This window comes from Melanerpes formicivorus, unplaced genomic scaffold, assembly GCF_026170545.1.
Source record: "Melanerpes formicivorus ecotype bairdi unplaced genomic scaffold, bMelFor1.0.p_v2 SCAF_43, whole genome shotgun sequence".
Classification (NCBI taxonomy): Eukaryota; Metazoa; Chordata; class Aves; order Piciformes; family Picidae; genus Melanerpes; species Melanerpes formicivorus.
In genome coordinates, this window is record NW_027142395.1 from 3415266 (window position 1) to 3435076 (window position 19811).

The following is a 19811-nucleotide window of genomic DNA, read 5'->3' on the forward strand; positions in this document are numbered from 1 at the left end:
GGTGCTGTGCATACATTGTGGTCAAAGGCTGCTACCAAATCTCTGTATTCAGTCTTGCTGACTCACAGCTGCTGTAAGAATACAAACAGCAAAATGCATGAACAATAAGTTAGCTTTGTAAGACTATAATGATTGAAGGAAAGTGAGGATAATTCTGAAGTTTCTATATAATGAATGGAAACAGGTAGAAAACTCCCAAAGAGAATACAAAGCACTTAAGATTTTCCTTTCTTGTAATCAGACCTGGTATCAGATTGCTTATGAAATACTAACATTAACCTAAAATCATCATTTAACTGTTCAGGGAAACAGAAGGACATTCTGCTGAAGGACTTAGAGCTATATGCTGTAATACATTCCCATAGTTTTATCATACAGAGAAAGCTTTACACATCAGAGAAATCACAAATAGAGCAACATGAGAGGAGAGCTCAAAGAGACCAAACCCTTTTGGGGGTATTTGTCTGTCTCTGGGGTTTTTTTAACAGCCTGTGTTAGTAGTCAGTGTCTTAACATGTAAGTGCATATACTGCTTGGAGAATTGATTTTAAGCATTCCTCATTGAGCAAAACTGTGAACTCTGATCTGCATATGTACACAGTAAAAGTATGTCTGCATGAAGCTCTCTATTGGGTCTGATAGGTCTATCTGGCCCTCAAGTTGGGGAAAAATACATGTTTGCATTGCATTCATTTTGTTCCTTCAGTAATATTAATAATTAGAAATAAGGGCAGGTATTGTTGTATTCTTCATTCTTTTGTATAGTTCTGGGCAAATCACTTTTCTTCAAGTACTGTGATTGTAAGCAGGGATAATAATTAGTTACTCCACATGTATGGCATTTGTCTAAATTGATGCTTGTAAAAAATTTGTCATTGGATGAAAAGTCTCATCAAAGATTATACTGATTATTTAACATGCTTTTAAGTCATCAAAATACCTCTCAGTGTGTATATTTATACGTATGTGTGAGAGGTATAGGTATGTATGTGTAGCTAACTACTTTTTACCTCACTTGTAAATAATCAGGAATCTTTGGAAAAATCTGGGTATCTGTTAAAAATGGGTGGTAAAGTCAAGACCTGGAAACGACGGTGGTTTATGCTTAAAGGAGGCGAATTACTCTACTACAAGTCTCCAGTAAGTACATGTAACATCTGCTATTTAATATTAGATTGCTTTTACTGAGAATTGAAGGCTAATAGAAGGAAAAGAAATGCATTCCTGGTGTCTCAGCTGTTAGAGAGTGACTCAGGACTTAGTTTGTCATGAGGTGTACAAAGTACTCAATGTCTAACTAAGAAGTACTTATTAAGATTAATGTTTAAATGGTTTCTATAATTATTTATTGCTATTTGTTGGTAGGTATAAAATATCTTTTTCTGTTCTTTTCCATACAGAGTGATGTAATTCGAAAACCTCAAGGTCAAATTGAACTAAATGCATCTAGCCACATTGAAAGGGGTGATGGAAAACAAACAATTCAGGTGCCTGTTTTTCTCAAGCTGTGTTTCTACTGGTATTTGTTCCCTCCAACCTGTTCCTCAGTCTCTATTGCACTGGCAGTCCAAATGTGGACTTGGAATTAATTCAGTGCCCTTTGTTTGAAACCAAAGAATCATGTCAGTTAGGGATACTATAAAAAATCATACACATCGTCTTCTCTGTATTGCCACAATTAAACCATAGAATAGAATAGAATAGAATAGAATAGAATAGAATAGAATAGAATAGAATAGAATAGAATAGAATAGAATAGAATAGAATAGAATAGAATAGAATAGAATAGAATAGAATTAACCAGGTTGGAAAAGACCTTCGAGATTATCGAGTCCAACCTATCACCCAACACCATCTAATCAACTAAACCATGACACCAAGCACCCTATCATCTCTTCCTAAACACCTCCAGTGATGGTGACTCCACCACCTCCCTGGGCAGCCCATTCCAAGGCCAAGAAATCTGTACAGAACTAGCAACTTGCTCCCAAATGCCCAGCTCTGGCTTAAAAAATATATTTGTTAGCAAATGTATATGTTTCAGCTAGAGATGTAAGGTTTCTCTAAGCACTCAGAGTCTGGATGAGCATAAGTTCATTAAACCTGCATGTTTATTCAGATTAAGGTTTCAGAATTCATAACATTCCTGCCACAATCACTGACTTCACTATAACATTTTATTTAAAAGGTTTAGAAAGATATGTCTGCAGGACTGCAGAAGGCTGGAATGTAAGGAAGTTGTCCCTGTCTGCATGGTCTGGCAACTGTATTATTACATACACACCTTCAATTCAATGCGTAGCCTGCTGAAAACAAAGCGGGGGAAAATAGGGCATGTTATCCTTTCAGACAAAACTTACACAAAGAAACTAAAAAAAGCAATAGCATAGTGAGTTTTATTTTATAAGTCTGAAACTACAAACACCAGCCAGCAGATAGTATACTAGCTGAATCGAAGACTTCAGTTGCTTTAGCAATTTAGTGATTTCCTCAAAGATTTTCTCTCAGCAGTACAGCTATGCTTCCCTGCAATACAAGGTACAAAGAGAGTAGTCTTGGGGCCAGCCTTAGGGCAGAGAAAAGTTGTTTGTCTGAAAGGAGACACATTGAGTTTTCTCAACTCTGCTGTCCTGGAGCTTTTCAGATAAAGCCTTAGAAAGTGTCTGCCTGGCCATGGAATGTTTCATTAATGGAAAGTATTGTGGGGAAAATAAACTCAGCAAAGTTGTGATACTGCATTGGGTAGTACTTGTTACAACCCACACACTGTAGGGTTGAATGTATAATACTCTTAAAGCTCAAGACTTTCTGTTACTGCACAGCTGACCACAGAAAAACGAACATACTACCTGACTGCAGATTCTCCCAACATCTTAGAAGAATGGATCAAAGTACTTCAGAATGTTCTTAAAATACAGGCTGCCAGCCCACTTTTCATACAGCCTGAAACCAAGCCAACCATGAAAGGATTACTTACAAAGGTAGAAAACTACTCTTCCTCCAAGCTGCTGCTTCTGTATTTCTTAAGTATAATATCCAGATGAAAATGGCCCTATAATAAAATAAGTAGAAGCAAACCAGACATGTATTTGCTTTCCCAGTACTGTGCAATGTGAACATTGCAGAAGCACTAACAGCACACCTACTATAGGCAATATTTTTTTTCTGGTTGTTTGATTTGATTTAGTTTTGGGTTTTGTTGTTGGGGGTTTTTTTAATTCATTAGTTCTTACGCTGGGCTCTCCATTGTCATTTCAGTGGTGTCGTAGTTCAGCATGTGCTTCAGTAGCTAACCGACTGTCTCGGTCCAGAAGTTGGGAAGGATTCATGGTTCTTTTTGAACATTCCCATGAGTGAAATTAAGACACAAATGACGTCATGGATCAAGACCTGACTATTTATTAGGGAGAGAATAGAGCAAGTAAAACAGAGAAAGAAAGAAAGAAAGAAAGAAAGGGGAGAGAAAGGGAGAGAGAAAGTGGAGAAAGAGCATGAGAGATAGTTACCATGCCATGGTCCTGGTTCATTCATCACACCCTTGTGGCCCACACCCTTGTCACATTCCTGGGGGGGTCTTTCCTGTGTGCTTGCAGGACTCATCACCAAGCAACCTCTGTCCTTCTTTGCCATACGCTGTCTACCACACCCCCTGGGCAGTTGCTGTCTTCAGTGGGCAGAGATGAGACATATCAGGCAGGTCATTCAGAATGATCTTATCTTTGTTGAGACACTTCTCAGTTAATATAATCATCACATCACCAGGTGATTTTACATGTTCAAGAGAGGATTCTCTCACTAGCCTTTCAGCAGAGTGCTCTCTTTTTCTCTATTATGGTATTGAACAGATTATTTCCAGATAATAAGAATACTGTATAAAAAGCAATTTTTGTTTTCAATTCTCCCATTTTCATAGCTTCCACTAAATTAGGCCTGATCCAAAGCCAATGTCAAAACTCACACTGGCTTTCACAGGCTTCAGACAAGCACCTGGTGCTTTAATTCTTATGTCCTTAATAGTGTTACACTGTTTTAATTTTTTGTCTGCTAACATGGGAAGGAATTAGAACCAAGGTGTTTATTCTCAACATCACCAAAGTTCAGAGATGGTGAAATGTATTCTGTATTTCTCTGGCTGTGCTTATTCCTGATGTGCTCTAATTTCAGGTGAAACATGGATATTCCAAAAGAGTTTGGTGTACCCTAGTTGGAAAAAATCTGTATTATTTCCGTAATCAAGAAGACAAGGTAAATCTCTTAGTTTTTTCCTCAGTGAATGGAAGGTAACAATGAAGTAGACTTTAAATAGTAAGTTACAGCTTTATCAAGGTACAATTGGCCTGGGTAGTACATGTCCACTTTATCTTGATAACCAAACACGTAGGCTTCACAGATGGTCACTTTGCAAGGTGCATGTGTGTTGGTTTCCTTCTCCTATATGACATGATATATATTCTGCATCTTCTCACCCCTATCTGGAGTGGAACACTGATTTGCTGAGGTCTCCTTTTCTGACAGGTCTGACACTCATCAGAAGAGACATGACTGTCATTTACTTCAGGAAGCTGATCCTTTCTAATGTATGTTTGCAGTGGGCAGTGACTGCAAGTTTCAAGAACTAAATGTTCTTTTTATCCCTTTGTTGACTTCCAAATCATACCTTCACAGTGCTTCAAGAAAACAAAAAACAGAAAAAAAGCCTAGCAGGATCCAAAGTTTGCTATTTTGCATATGTGTACTGTGGATTACAGGAAAGGACCTCACTGTCTACAGCTGATGAGGTGGACAGAAATGGTAATGGAGGAAGGATGGCAAAAAAAAAATTGGGTGGGAAAGTTGTTTCTGAAACCTAGGGGAAATACTGTTTGAGAAAGCAAAGAAAGAAATGGAATCAAATCAGCTTTAAGTTAATGTCCTGGTTTAAGGTGGGACAGATCCTCTGTTGCCCTGGGAGGGACAAGAGAATGGCACTCACCCCAATGGACTGGATAGTGATGGAAAGTTTAAGTGGAAAAGCAATTGGTGTTTAACAGAAACTACAAGTATAGTGGCAAAGATACCCCAAAGCATACAGAGCCTCTCACACCACACCCAAAGGCCCTCCAACACTTCCCTTCTCCTCACCTGAGGGTGTACCCCAAAAATCCCAGGGTTCTTTCTTCCCCTCCCACAGCTAGGCTTGTCTCAGGCTGGCCAGGTCTGAGATTGCCTCCCCCTCCCAACACCTCCTTTTCCTGACATTAGGCCTAGCCAGGCCTAAGAGGCCTGAAATACTCCCCAGCCATTACCCGATAGGGAGCATCTCCCATGGGAGCAGAGAGGGAAGAAATAGGAAGAGAAAGACTTTGCAGATGAATTTATAGGGTGCAGGATTTATGAGTAGAAATAGGCTGTTTCCTGTGTCCACCTTACTGGGTTGGACACTCAGGACACTGGAGGTGTAACTTATGTGGCAGCAACAAGAGGCACCCAGCCTCAACTGCCACAGTTAACCTTGCAACATCCCATGGACACAAGGAGCTAAGGAAGAGCAAAACCTGGCTCTTCCACGCAGGGCCTGACCTTTACTTCTCTACCTACACTTCTGAGTATTGTTAGTCCTAATATTTCCAGCCATATTTACTTGCAGAGACAAGACAAAAGGACACTTCCTGGTCATACTTTCGCATGCCCTTTTGCTCCCAAGGCATTGTATTTTGTCTTTAAGAAGCATCTTTTTAATGGAGGTGGATCAGGAACAAGATTTTGGAATCTCTGGAACAAGAGTTCCTGTTAATACCAATGAGGTTATAAATATTTGATTCATACCATTACTACTTAGCTGTAAAAATACACTTGACAAAATGGTGACAGTTCATTGAACTATTATAATCCAACAGTTCACGAAAAAAAATACAGAAAAGCTAATTTGTCACCTCTGATCTAACCAAATAATTACATTGGACCCAGTAATTCATTGTTTTTGTATAAAGCTAGTTGTTCCCTTTATCACCCTTTCCTTTTTAAGCCATTTTTAAACAATCAACTAAACCTTATTTCTAGAACTATATAAATAAGATTGCAGTAACCATCCATCAAAACATTTTCTTTTAATTCATCCTTTAAAAAGTGTTAGACATGGCTGAGGAATCAAATTACTGGAGTATTAATCTCTAGTTCATCTTATAGAGACATTAAAATGAACTGATATTTTTCTCCTATTAATATACTCTAAAGTATCTGACTTTCCATATTTTTACCACTAAAGGTTTGGGGAACCTTTAGTATGCCTTTGTAGAACCATCTGAGAATTCTGCTGGATTCTGGTGAATATTTCCTTCACATGTGGAACAGGTTTTGCTGCCCTTTTAAAGCAAATTTGAATCTAGCTTCTAATAGAATAAGAAATTTTCTAGCTTGTAATAGGACAAGAATTTCGCTTTTGTAAGCAGAATATGTATATGAGAAGTTTTCCAAAGCTAATTCATTTCTAATGTTCAACAATTCACTAATTAAAAACGTTTGCTGTAGCTGAATGTGTCTGTGCAGAAACAAGTTGCACAATCTGTATTGGTCAGTACAGTAATGGAGTCTTTTAAGTGGCCTTCTCTCGAAAAGGAATTCAAGTTCAAAAAATTAGCCAACTGTGTTTTAGTTACACTTAGTGAAGACAGTCTTGACTATTTTTATGTCTAATGGCATCTCGTGATTTTCAGCATCTTACCCTGTTCAAAAAGTTGAATGCTTCAGAAGGACCATAGGAAGTAAAAACCACCACATGTATCTTTAAAGTGAAAGCACTGGAATAAGGAGCCTCCACTATATGATGCCTTCTTTGAAATTACTACCTTATTAACAGCTCAGTTTATGAAATCAGTGTTCAAGAAGTCCCACCCTAGATTGAGTAAAACTTCCCAGCTACTGTCTATTATGGTATTTTCAGTTTTTAAATGTGGCATTTCAGTACCACGTGTACTGAAGTGGTAATGGTACTGTTGGACTTGGAGGTCTTTTCCAAATGTAATGATTCTATGATTGAGAATCCTCATTTGCTTTTCAATGGTGTTGATATTTTGAGACAACTTGCTTTAGGCTTACACTGGAATGTGGCACAAATAGCATGTCCAGCTATTCTTTCACCAAAGCGAAATGGACATCCCTCTCTTTCTGCTGAAAGTATTGCTAGACAACACAACACAGAAACAATAGCCAAAGCTTCTTCACTGTGACATTAAATAACATCCTGCTGTCTAAACAGCTAGAGAAAGAGCAGTGGTGCTGTAGGAGGGGAGGGAACTTTGCATAAAAGAGCCAGTAAGGGTGGATAGCTGTAGTCTGTCAGTCCTGTCACCCAGTTGTGAAGATTGCATATTCTATTTCTGTTGGTAACTATGAAATATTTACTTCTGTGAAGATGCCCTTTTGAATGGCTTTGCATGTAAAATATTTCCTGATAAATGACCATAACTACTTATACAACTTAAGTACTGTGATCTATTGGACTGGAGAATGAACCAGTTGAGGTCTACTGCACAAAAAAAATTACCCTTTGAATTTATAGCATGAACAAAATAGATATGTCAATGACACTGCTGCCCGCTGAAATAACAAGATTGTAATTGAAGTTCTAGGCATGACCCAGGGAGTTTTTGCTTGGAACCAGATCTGGAAACTCTGAAGAATTACTTTTCTTACCCTAACAGACATTTCTTGCATTAACTAGATACAGAAGCAGATCTAGAAAAAAATTCTTTAAAAATGTCACTTTCAGGCTTTGGCACACACCATTTGCCTGCTATCTGCCACAGCTGGGTTATCTGACATTCCTTGGCAGAACTGAAAATTAACTAATTCACATGGGGATTGATGGTAGTTTATGTTTTTCTATATATTTGTAGAATAAGAAATATAAAATCAGAGTGCACTGAAGCAAATACTTGCTCACACACGACTTCTGGTATTTACTTTCAGTTTCCTCTTGGTCAAATTAAGCTTTTTGAAGCTAAGGTTGAAGAAGTTGATAGATCATGCGATTCTGATGAAGATTACGAGGCTAGTGGTCGCAGTTTATTATCAACACATTACACTGTAGTTATCCACCCCAAAGACCAAGGACCCACTTATCTTCTTATAGGATCCAAACATGAGAAGGTAATAAAAATGCTTTTTAAACTGAGTTTCAGCAACTGTGAGTATGGTGCTGTGATAAGAGTATTTCTTAAGGAGGAGTAGGAGGGGGACCTACAAGTCATCTGGTGTGTAATTTGATACATTTAGCAAGGAGAAGGTCCTGTTTCATTAACAGTGATCAGAGTTTCTCTATGAACCAATGCTTCATAGTTAATCCTTTTTAAAACAAATGAAAATGAGCAAGCTTGCCTGCTTTTAAGGAGATGGTGTAGATTATCAAATATGCTGCAGTTGGAGAAACTCTCTTACTTTAACTTGTAGACAGACCTGTCTGTAGCACACCTCCCTGAGAGGTTTTGGGATACTGTTACTTATTTTCACTGATAAAATTAACAGTAGGGAAGACTGCTGCACTGAAATGAATGAGACATGAAAGGTATAGGTAGAATTATTGCTTCATTTTTCTCAAGTACTCTTGTAGACCTCATTTTACTTTCTAGCCATATACCCAGGTGAGCAGGATCTGGTAGTGATAAAAAGGCTCTTACGTTAGCTTTCTGAAGAGCAAAGAATAATTGTCCTGATAATTTCTCATGATTTCTGATAGTAAAAACTCACAAATAGAGTCCTGTCCAATCTTCCTTACTTAATAGTTGTAACAGAGAGAGCACAAAAACAGATGTATTCAAAGGCAAACTCCTTTGGGCTTCTACAGGAGTGCATGGCAGTGTTTCAAATTTATTGCAAAATCCTGATGAAACAGGTCTTTCAAACATGGAATGAGTGAGCTATGTTTTTCTACCCCAGGACACGTGGCTTTATCATCTGACCATTGCAGCTGGAAGTACCAGTGTAAATGTTGGATCTGAGTTTGAACAACTTATTTGCAAATTACTGAATATGGAAGGCGATACCAGTAAGCTTGAGTTTTTTTCAACATGCTAATCTTCTAATACTTACTTACTGAATGTACTTATGAACTGAATTAATTGCAAAACCTATATATTTTATCTGTTTAGCTTCTCAGATTTGGAGGCATCCTACCCTATGCCATAGCAAAGAAGGAATTACTACCCCGCTCACAACACTGCCATCAGAAGCATTGCAAACTGAAGCAATTAAATTATTTAAGGTATTACCATAGCAAGTGCCTTTTTTAATTAACTGACTTACTATTTTAACTCTTAACCAAATAATGACTATTACTTGGCTTACTAGAGATGTTCAGAGATTCAGATATTCGGATATTGGCTTACTAGAGATATTCAGAGATAAGAAAAAAGAAAACAAAGTTTAATTGTACCTTTTAATGAACAGTAGCACCTCACCAAAGACTACCACTTCCAGAGGGTGATGGTGAGTGGTGCCACATCCAGCTGGCGGCCAGTCACTAGTGGTGTGCCCCAGGGATCAGTGCTGGGCCCTGTGCTCTTTAACATCTTTATTGATGATCTGGATGAGGGCATTGGGTCGATCATCAGTAAATTTGCGGATGACACCAAGCTAGGGACAGGAGTTGATCTGCTGGAGGGTAGAGAAGCTTTGCAGAGGGACCTCGACAGGCTGGACAGATGGGCAGAATCCAACAGCATGAGATTTAACACATCCAAGTGCCGGGTTCTGCGCATTGGCCACAACAATTCCATGGTTGGTCTCTTCTGCCAGGCAACCAGCACCAGAACAAGAGGACACAGTCTCAGGCTGCGGCAGGGGAGGTTTAGGCTGAGGTTAGGAGGAAGTTTTACACAGAGAGAGTGATTGCCCATTGGAATGGGCTGCCCAAGGAGGTGGTGGAGTCACCATCACTGGAGGTGTTCAGGAGAAGACTTGATAGGGTGCTTGGTTGCATGATTTAGTTGATTAGGTGGTGTTGGATGATAGGTTGGACACAACGATCTTGAAGGTGTCTTCCAACCTGTTCCTATTCTATTCTATTCTATTCTATTCTATTCTATTCTATTCTATTCTATTCTATTCTATTCTATTCCATTCCATTCCATTCCATTCCATTCCATTCCATTCCATTCCATTCCATTCCATTCCATTCCATCCCATTCCATTCCATTGGAAAGAGATCACTTTTAGTTGTGAGAGAGCAGTTTAGCCCTCAACTTCTGGCCCTTCGGCTGAAGTTATGGAAGAAGTGCAACTTTGCAGTAATGTCCATGGCCATCATGGATGGTTATAATTTTCATGAAATTCATGAGCTCCTGAGAGCCTAGCAGTATGGATGGTTCTCTCTATTCAGAGAACTGTATCTGAAATACTATTTTTTCGTTAGATTTTAGTAATGAAGAATGCTAAGTGAAAGTTCTGTTGTAGATATATGTAAATCAGCTAGAAGACATTTTAAAAATCAGAAGAAAAACAAAAGAAAGCTTTAGCAAATCATGTGCTATTTTGAGTTAAGATAGAGGGCAGAGATTTTACAGCTCTTTTGAGTACAAAGAAAATCTTAATACGAAACTTCTGTTCTTAAAAGGTTGAGAGAAAATATTACAGAATAAGATTATTGAGAGTATTTTACAACAGTATTTTGAATTAACTTCTAAAGATTTTCATGCATATTTTAAAATGCACATACATATCTATCACAGTAGGAGTGAAAAGGTTTTATGATTAAGAGACACTTAATGGTTTGTCACTGCTGGCTGTAGCTGGTTTCTTGAGATATTTTTGTATGCTGGTGAGACATTACATCTTTTCTGGCTGAAGGCCAGATAGGTGGTTCACATCTATGAAAAAGAGTGTGCTGCAATACCGTTAATCTTCTTTCTTCCCTCCTGCCCTCACCCAGGTAAAACTACTCCTGAATGTTAACTATAGCCAGTCTATAAAATATATTTCAGAGACAAAATAAAATCTTGCTGTTTCTTTTTCAGACTATTGTGAAATAAGAGCTTGGAGAAACTAACTTTCTCCACAGAAGTTACACAAGTCTAAAGACCAAATTCTCTGAAGCACTAGATGTCTGGAGAATTTTGGTGTAACGTTGAGCTGTAGAAAGAAATTCAAGACAGTATTGTATGTTCACTAATAGCAACTTGTAGGCAAGCTTTCCAGCTTGTTTCTCTGAAACATTTGAAGCACTTGAAAGAAATAGATCCATCTCATTTTCTGCAACCCTGGAGCATGAAATTTTAAAAGGGAGTTTACTTGTTTGTTAAAAATAAATTCGTATGTATTTGAAATCACTTTCTGAAATATATTTCAGACCCAATTCAAACCACAGACACTTGCCTAAAATAAATAGATAGAAATAGATAGTAAAAATATAAATTAAAAAAAAAATATATATAAATAGGTAGTAATAGATGACTTGTGTAAGTTTTACTGAAACTTTGAATAAATCTTTCTAAAAGTCAGGGAGGGAGCTGATTTAGAAACAATTCAGAACATCTTCCAGTTATTCCATTGCGGACAAAAATTAGTCCTGTGCATCCACATATTTTCAGATAGACTAGAAGTAGATTTGGTTTCTACAGACATTTGCTGTATTTTGCTTATATTCCTTGAAAATTCATAAATTATTACATAGAACAAACGCAGTGAGTGATACCTAAAAATACTAGTGAAAGCCAAGACAAAAATGAGTCTCTGAGTTGGAGTTTTCTTATCTCTGTATCTTCTGCCATGCTGTGCTCACTTCTTGTACAAGCATTTTATACTGGCAACCATTAAGAGCTGTACCCTTTGCATGTTAAAGTCATATAGAGGGGTAAGCTATGCTCAGCCTGTCCTTAAACCTGCCTACCAGTGCAGCTGTTGCACCTCCTGCTAGAGCTTACTCCATTAGTGAAAAGCGTGGATTTTAAGAGGTTTTATCTTAAATCTCTGTATAGCTTTTCACCCATTCTGGCCCCTTTCACCCCTTTCTTGCAGGCTCAGCATGGTTTCACAGAATCACAGAATGCCAGGTAGGAGAGGACCCAGGGACCATCTGATCCAGCCTTTCTTGGTGATAGTGTAGCTTAAATGAGAAGGCCCAACACCCTTTCAAGCTGTCTTAAATATGAGGGAATGCAATTACTTCTCTTGGGAGATTATTCTAAAGTTTAACTTCTCATTGTGAAAATTTTTCTTCTGGATTTCAATTGGAATCTCCCCAGGACTGACCTGTACCCATTACCCATTGTACTGGTAAACTGACTAACAATGACTTTAATTGTAGCATACTTTTGTTACACAGAATGTCTAAGATTTGTTGGAGCCTTTTATCTGCAAACTCACTTGCTTATTATTTTGTCTCTAGACCTGCCAGCTGTTTATAAATGCTGCAATTGACTCTCCTGCCATTGATTACCATGTATCTTTGGCCCAAAGTGCTTTGCAGATCTGCCTCACGCATCCTGAACTTCAAAATGAGATCTGTTGTCAGCTTATTAAGCAGACAAGACGTCGACATCCACAAAACCAGGCAGGACCAACACAGGTAACCCTGTGTTTATTTTAGTGGCTCTCTTTCAACAGCAGTGAAGGAACTGTACAGACTATTTGCGATGGTAAAAGGGCTCTGCTCTTCTGTAGCATATGCTTACTTAAAATCAGATAAAGTAAGTACTGCTCTGTCCTCCTGAAATGAAGCTGACGGAATCCTGCTAAACCACATGGCAGAGGTCTCTATATGAGGAGTGTGAAGAAAAACTGTAGTCCCATATTGTGGGATCACAGATACACTCAGGGTTTTTGATCAGTGTCACTCTTGTACATCACACTGTTCTTCATGCATCCTGCATGCTGGATTATAAACACATACTTAAAATTCTTCACTTTGTCCACTGCCAGCTCTTCACTTACATGCAAATATGTAACAAATAAATTAACTGAAATTGAAAGCAAATACTTAGTTCAGAATTAACAGAACTGTAACAATAATGCTTATGATGGAGCAACACCTACAGGACTAGGATATGGATTAGAAATTACCATACTAAGGCTTTTGTAATAGACACATTTTCTTTTGCCATAGCAAGTAGAACATCACCAGCAGACATACCTGTTACCTAGAAACAGCTTGTATCTGGGATATGGCCAGTATGTGTACATTGCCAAAACATCCACAAAGCTCTTATAAATAGACATAGCATGTGCATGTGAGTTAGTGCACACTAAAGCTGCATATGGCTGGTGAAAATTAACCATAATCTTTCTTTTGTAATTTTTGTACTGTTGGTATCATAATCCCCTGGCATGATTTTTAAGAGTTAATATGTTCAGTAAATTATTTGTGGCCCCAGTTTAATTTTATTAAGTCCTAAATTCATGCTGTAGTCTCCCATATTTGTATTTCCTGCAGTGTCTTCCTGAAACAGAGCTATACATGTATTTGGTGAAAGGGAATATCGGTGCTTGTGCTGTCAGATTTCTCTTTAATACTAGGCAGGTCAGTTAAACCACAACAGAGAAACCCCATTTTCTAATTATAGTATGGCATACTGATATGATTGTGAGAAAAGTTACTCGAGGGTTAGTAAGTGCATATCCAGAGTGCATGAGAGCAGTCTGTACTAAGTGAAGCTGTGGATATGTACTGAGCAATTAAAAGATACCAAAATATTGAATATTTTTTTTTCCAATAGTTACTATCTACTTGGTAAGAGGAAAACATCTTATGGGTTGTTTACATAATATATGTAACAAGAGAACTGAATCAAAATTGCACAGATGACTTCTTATTTCTTAGCGCTTGGCCTTGCAGCCTTTGTAATATTTTTTAATTCAAACCAATCTGCTTTCCCACTTCCAGCCCTGAAAGAATCTTGCTGTACATGAGAAATTAGGGAGAATTTTGGCCTTCCAGTGAAGTGACATGCTTATCTGCTCAGCTTTTTCTCTGTCTTTTGTTTTTTTAATTTCCATTTACAGCTGTCTGTTCCTCGACTTGGCACAGTAAGCTGCACTACTGGCCAGCAGCCACAGCAGACGGTTTTACTTTGTAAGATGTTTAAAACAGTGAATGTCTTCCTTTTGTTCAGGGCTTGCAGCTCTTGGCTCTCTGCATTGGACTCTTTCTGCCCCAGCACCCGTTCCTTTGGCTTCTTAAACTTCATTTAAAGAAGAATGCAGATTCCAGGTAGGCCTGAATATTATTACCCAGATAGTCAAATAATCCTTCCAAAGTACTTTATTTTCAATCTTTCATTTAATACTTCAAGTCTTCTGACAAATACTGTTAACATAAATTTGAGAAGAATTGTGCTGCAGTGGTCACTAAGATGTTACTTCTATTACTTCTGTGCGCCATTTGGTGGGAGAGTTATCCTTTGTTTTGAAAAATTCTCTGCAGTAGAACTCTGTATGTTGCAAACCCATAAACATTAAAATACAGCAGTTACACAAAACACTCTGATCCATGTTCATCTTTGGCACAGTTTGTTATCTTGGTAGGCAAATTCCACATTGAAAAATGCATTGGAAATCACATAGAATGATGTTGGAGTGCTCCTCCCATCTGGCATGCCCAGATTCAGAGATGTTTACTATCTTTTCTATCAGTCCCCAAGAACTGCATTATTTCTCTGTCACAGAATAGAATCATAGAATCGTTAAGGTTGGAAGAAACCTCTAGGATCATTAAGTCCAACTGTCAACCCAAGAGCACCGTGCTTACTCTACCATGTCCCTGAGCAGCCTGTACCATCGTTCTTTTTGTCACAGGACTGAATTTGGGAAGTATGCAATATATTGTCAGCGATGTGTAGAGCGTACCCAGCAGAATGGAGACCGAGAAGCCAGGCCTTCCAGGATGGAAATCCTTTCTACTCTGCTAAGAAACCCCTACCACCACTCCCTGCCCTTCAGTATTCCAGTTCATTTCATGAACGGCATGTATCAGGTAATGCCAGCACACTGCGACATCTGACCTCCCACAGCGTCTTGCTGTTACATGAAATGCTACAGCAGAAACAGAACTCAAATGTTAAGGTAGACATGATTCAAGTTTCATCCTGTGCCAGTGACAGCAATGGAAGGCACACAGTACTTGTATTCTGATTTGATCCACAAAGAGTAAATGTTTGGGGGGAATCTCGAAATAAAAAAATAAAATTGAAAACTGGTATGAGCGAGAAATAGTGAACTTAGGTTTCTTATTTAACCCAGCCACCAGGTGAATGAATTATATTGAAGAAAAACTAAAGGTATTAAATTCCACTTCCTTTCATCAGGCATCTTGAAAGTTAAATATTTCAGTGAAGGCCTGGAAGCACAGCTGTAATTCCCATTATCATTTATGAATGATTAACCATATTTATTACAGAACAAACACAGCTTCATCCTTAACTCTTTTGGGATTTCATCAGCCAAAGCCTGTAGGAAACTTTCCATGGGCTTCCATACATATGGCTTCAAATCCTGGTTCTAACTATGAAAGCTGACTGAAAAGAGTTTAACAATTCATAGTTTTCCTAGACAGAAAGCAAGTTTTTATATGAAATCAAATTTCTATTGAATAAATGTTGGATATCAGGCTTTTTTTCCCCTTTATGTCTTTATTTGCTTCCTGCTTGACTAGTAAAACAGAAAAAACAACATGTATTTAAATCATCCTGAAAAGTTCCCAAACTGAAGTTTGAAGAAGAAAAGGAATTACTAGTTACTCATTATTAGTTATTAACTCATTATTTATTGCTCAAAAATTAATACTTCCAAGGGCTATAAAACTTGTAATTAAGTACATAAATTACTTCAGTGGGGTCAGTAAATAAGCAGTTATAAAGGTATTGAAAACTGTTACATTCATCTCTGAACCTAGATTCAGCAGACTGTTTTTTTTAATGCCAACAACTGAGAAGCCAAAAACGTAAGTCCAAGATCCATTTTCAAGGTATTTCTTTACCAAGAGTAGAACATCTTCAGCATGCCAAATACAGGAAAACATCCTCAAAAGAGATTTAAGTGAACTTCTGTATAAAAGCCATTTGCTATCTCTTGCTAAAATGCATTAACACTAGTAGGAACAAACGAAAATTCAGAGTTAGGACTACATCACTGTCCCATGTAGCAATGACAGAGCAACACTTCACATCTGCCAATATAAATCTAATACCCCTCTGAAGTTGCACATGATTAAAAACAATTAATTGATCTAATTTATTTCATCATCATTCTGAAAAGTGTAGGAAATCGTAGTTTTCTTCATTTTCAAGTGGTGTTTGTCACAGAAAGCTCAGACCACAGAATCACAGAATGGTAGGAGTTGGAAGGGACCTCTGTAGATCATCTAGTCCAACCTCCTCCTAGAGCAGGATCACCTAGAGTAAATCACTCGCAAACACATCCAGATAGGGTTTAAATGCCTCTAGAGATGAAAGACCCCACAACCTCTTTGAGCAGCCTGTTGCAGTGCTCTGCCACCTTCAAAGTGAAGAATTTTTTTCCTTCGGTTTATGTCAAACCTCCTGCTTTCTAGCTTTGGGCCACTTCCTGTGTCCTGTCACTGGACACCACTGAGAAGAGTCAGGCTCCATCCTCCTGACACTTGCCCTTTAGATATTTATAAGCATTAGTGAGATCCCCCCTCAGTCTCCTCCAGGCTAAACAGACCCAGCATAGAATAGAATAGAATAGGAATAGGAATAGGAATAGGAATAGGAATAGGAATAGGAATAGGAATAGGAATAGGAATAGGAATAGGAATAGGAATAGGAATAGGAATAGGAATAGGAATAGGAATAGACCAGGATGGAAGAGACCTTCGAGATCATTGTGTCCAGCCTATCATCCAACACCACCTAATCAACTAAACCATGCAACCAAGCACCCTATCAAGTCTCCTCCTGAACACCTCCAGTGATGGTGACTCCACCACCTCGAGCAGCCCATTCCAATGGGCAATCACTCTCTGTGTAGAATTTCTTCCTAACCTCCAGCCGAAACCTCCCCTGGCACAGCTTGAGACTGTGTCCTCTTGTTCTGGTGCTGGTTGCCCGGGAGAAGAGACCAACCTCCACCTGTCTACAACCTCCCCTCAGGTAGCTGTAGAGAGCAACAAGGTCTCCCCTGAGCCTCCTCCTCTCCAGGCTAAAGCTTGGCTGTGAGGATGCTGTGGGAGACTGTCAAAAGCCTTTCTAAAGTCAAGGTAGCACCACTGCCCTCCTCTCATCTATCCATCCAGTTATGCCATCGTAAAAGGCTATCAGCTTGGTCAAGCATGATGTCCCTTTGATGAATCCATGCTGACTAGTCCTGTTAACACCCTCTTCCTTGCTATGCTTTGATACAGAACCAAGAACAAACTGTTCCATCATACGGAGGTGAGGCTGACTGGCCTGTAGTTATCCATGTCCTCCTTCTTGCCCATTTTCGGAGACTGGAGTGACATTGGCTGTTGGATAATAGGAATAGACTGCTTTCTGTTATGTGAATTCAGTGGCAGAAATTCAAGTGTAGCAGATTTAGAGAAACCAGGACAAAGAAAATAAACCCAAAATAATTATATTTGGAAACATTTTGACAGTGACTTACTGCTGGGTAATATTTTTTTGGATGGAGGAATACTGCACTAAATTGCCTTCTCATTTGGAAACCCTGAATTTTGTGCAGGTCCTTTATGGAAAATTTTAGTTTCCAATGACAATAAGTTATTCATAGAGGATAGAATGGTTCTTGTATTCCCACTGTTATTCTAGAGGCATTGTCTTTCAAGATTGTAGATTCAAGGTGGGGAGGTGAGTATAAATTTCATAACACAATACATCTTGTCTGCTTTTTTAGGTTGTTGGGTTTGATGCCTCTACCACAGTGGAGGAATTTCTGAACACTCTGAATCAGGATACAGGGATGAGGAAACCAGCTCAGTCGGGATTTGCACTGTTTTCTGATGATCCATCTGGCAAGGATATAGAGCACTGTCTTCAAGGAAACATCAAGGTAAAAAAAAAGCCTTTAATGAGCTCTGCCTCTAAAACAACAAACTATCTTCATTTTACAGAGCTCTCTTCAGACAGTGTAAAGAAAAACATTTTTAGGCAGAACACTGTCTAGGTTTTTTCCTTCATAACCTAAAAGGAAAGGCTTTTCAAAAAAACCACCACTTTTTCAATTACTGAAATTCATTCAGTGAACTATATTTAAAAGCTTTGTCGAAGAGACTGATACTGTTCAGAGAAATAGCATCCTGATTAGGAAAGGAAAATTACACTGTTACTAATCACAGTTCTTCAGAACTAAAAAGCAATCGGAGTCCAACACGCATTTAGAAATTGCAGTTAGCATTTCTAGAACATTCCAAAAGATGAGCATTTGAGGTTCAAAAAGTAATTGATAGAGGGGTGGAGATCCTGGGGAAGTCAGAAAAAAAAAAAGGTTCCTTATTTAAATACAGAATAATTTGGATTCAATTCAGGAAATTGCCAATGTTTGTCTTATTGTTCTGAATTTTAATTTCTTCCATTGCTAGAATTAATTTCTCTGCAGGGAAGTGGCAAAGTGAAATATAATCTATGCTTAGTAAAATATTAGATATTTTTTTAAGCCTTTAGCAGCTAATGAATAACGATATTTTTGTGTGTGTGCTTGCACCTTTTGGCCAATGCTCACAGCTGCACTTTGAGTTACAAGGTGTAGTACAACCAGGCTTTAGTGATAAGCAGAGTGATCACAATCAGCTCTCTCCCCCTACCAGAATAATTACCATATGGAAAGCAAAATGTATTTAAAAGAGACTTAAATTTTTGGTAAATATAACTGTAGAAGCTATTGACATTACTGCTTCCATGAGACTGCTTTCATGAATGAATGGTGGCCTGAAGCCCATCAAGGTTCCCAGGACCTCCATTCCACCTCCTCCCTATCTACACCACCTGTGAACCAGTCTTGCTGCACTGTAAAACAAATTTTGTATAAACTTTATAGCAGTTACTAAAAAATACCTGAAAAACTCCAGCATGCAGCAGAAAGAGAAAGCAGAGATCAAGGTAATTTGGTTAAGTACATAACAACTCACTGTTCATTGGCTGCTGCTAAATCAGGAACCTGGCCTTTCCATGTAAGGACATTATGGCTTATTTCTGTGAGGCATGTTTCCATAAGGCATATTTCCATGGCTTTTGCATGTTGCCAGATAAACAAAGAACAAAAATGTAACTTAATGCTCCTACTGAGAAATGCAACTGAAGTTTGCTTCCAGTAAGTTTTAAAAATTCAAGCTGTGTATGTTTCTGATAGGCCATAGGTAAAAGATATTGTAATAAGTTGACAATTTCTGTTCAGAGGTGTTTTCAAAGAGGAATATATGGTAAAGTCAGTTTTGTAATGCTTTCCTCCTAGATCTGTGACATTATTTCCAAATGGGAGCAAGCCTCCAAGGAACAACACCCTGGGAAATGTGAAGGCACCAGGACTGTTCGCCTTACTTATAAAAACAGGTTTGTTTAGCAAGTGTAACATCTCTGCCTTGTCCCAGGATTTAAGTTCTGCAGATTTTCTTCATCTGAAAAGTACTGGCTGACTCAAAGCATGCAACATAAATAGTAAATGGGTGTCACTAGAGAATTATTATTTTTTAAAACATAGTTACATTTTTCTAGATCTTAAGAGGTGATTAGTGGGGGGGAAAGAAGCAACACTGAACTAATAAGACTGAAATTAAATATTTGCCCAGTGGTTCAAGTGCAAGTGTTGCTGTGCTAATGTGTGTTGATGCTGATGTAAACATGGCACATTCAGAGCAGATATTGCTAATCCTCAAGACTAAAGCATTTCCC

At 38.3% G+C, this 19811-nt stretch overlaps 1 protein-coding gene across 8 annotated transcripts in view; it reads left to right on the plus strand.

The window, feature by feature from the left end:
- The window catches only part of PLEKHH2 (pleckstrin homology, MyTH4 and FERM domain containing H2), a 66602-nt gene that overhangs the window by 33956 nt on the left and 12835 nt on the right, over positions 1-19811 (plus strand). For 7 of the 8 annotated variants that reach the window (XR_010989812.1, XM_068158839.1, XM_068158838.1 and 4 more), the window contains 12 exons: positions 1030-1140; positions 1401-1487; positions 2823-2981; positions 4165-4245; positions 7948-8127; positions 8914-9022; positions 9126-9238; positions 12359-12538; positions 14082-14179; positions 14764-14941; positions 17821-17976; positions 19375-19472. Coding sequence is in view for 7 of the 8 variants with exons in the window: in XM_068158839.1 (XP_068014940.1) it covers positions 1030-1140; positions 1401-1487; positions 2823-2981; positions 4165-4245; positions 7948-8127; positions 8914-9022; positions 9126-9238; positions 12359-12538; positions 14082-14179; positions 14764-14941; positions 17821-17976; positions 19375-19472 (1550 nt within the window). In the remaining variant the exon portion in view is untranslated. The remainder of the gene's footprint in view (positions 1-1029; positions 1141-1400; positions 1488-2822; positions 2982-4164; positions 4246-7947; positions 8128-8913; positions 9023-9125; positions 9239-12358; positions 12539-14081; positions 14180-14763; positions 14942-17820; positions 17977-19374; positions 19473-19811) is intronic. The other variant, XM_068158840.1, reaches the window with a different exon arrangement.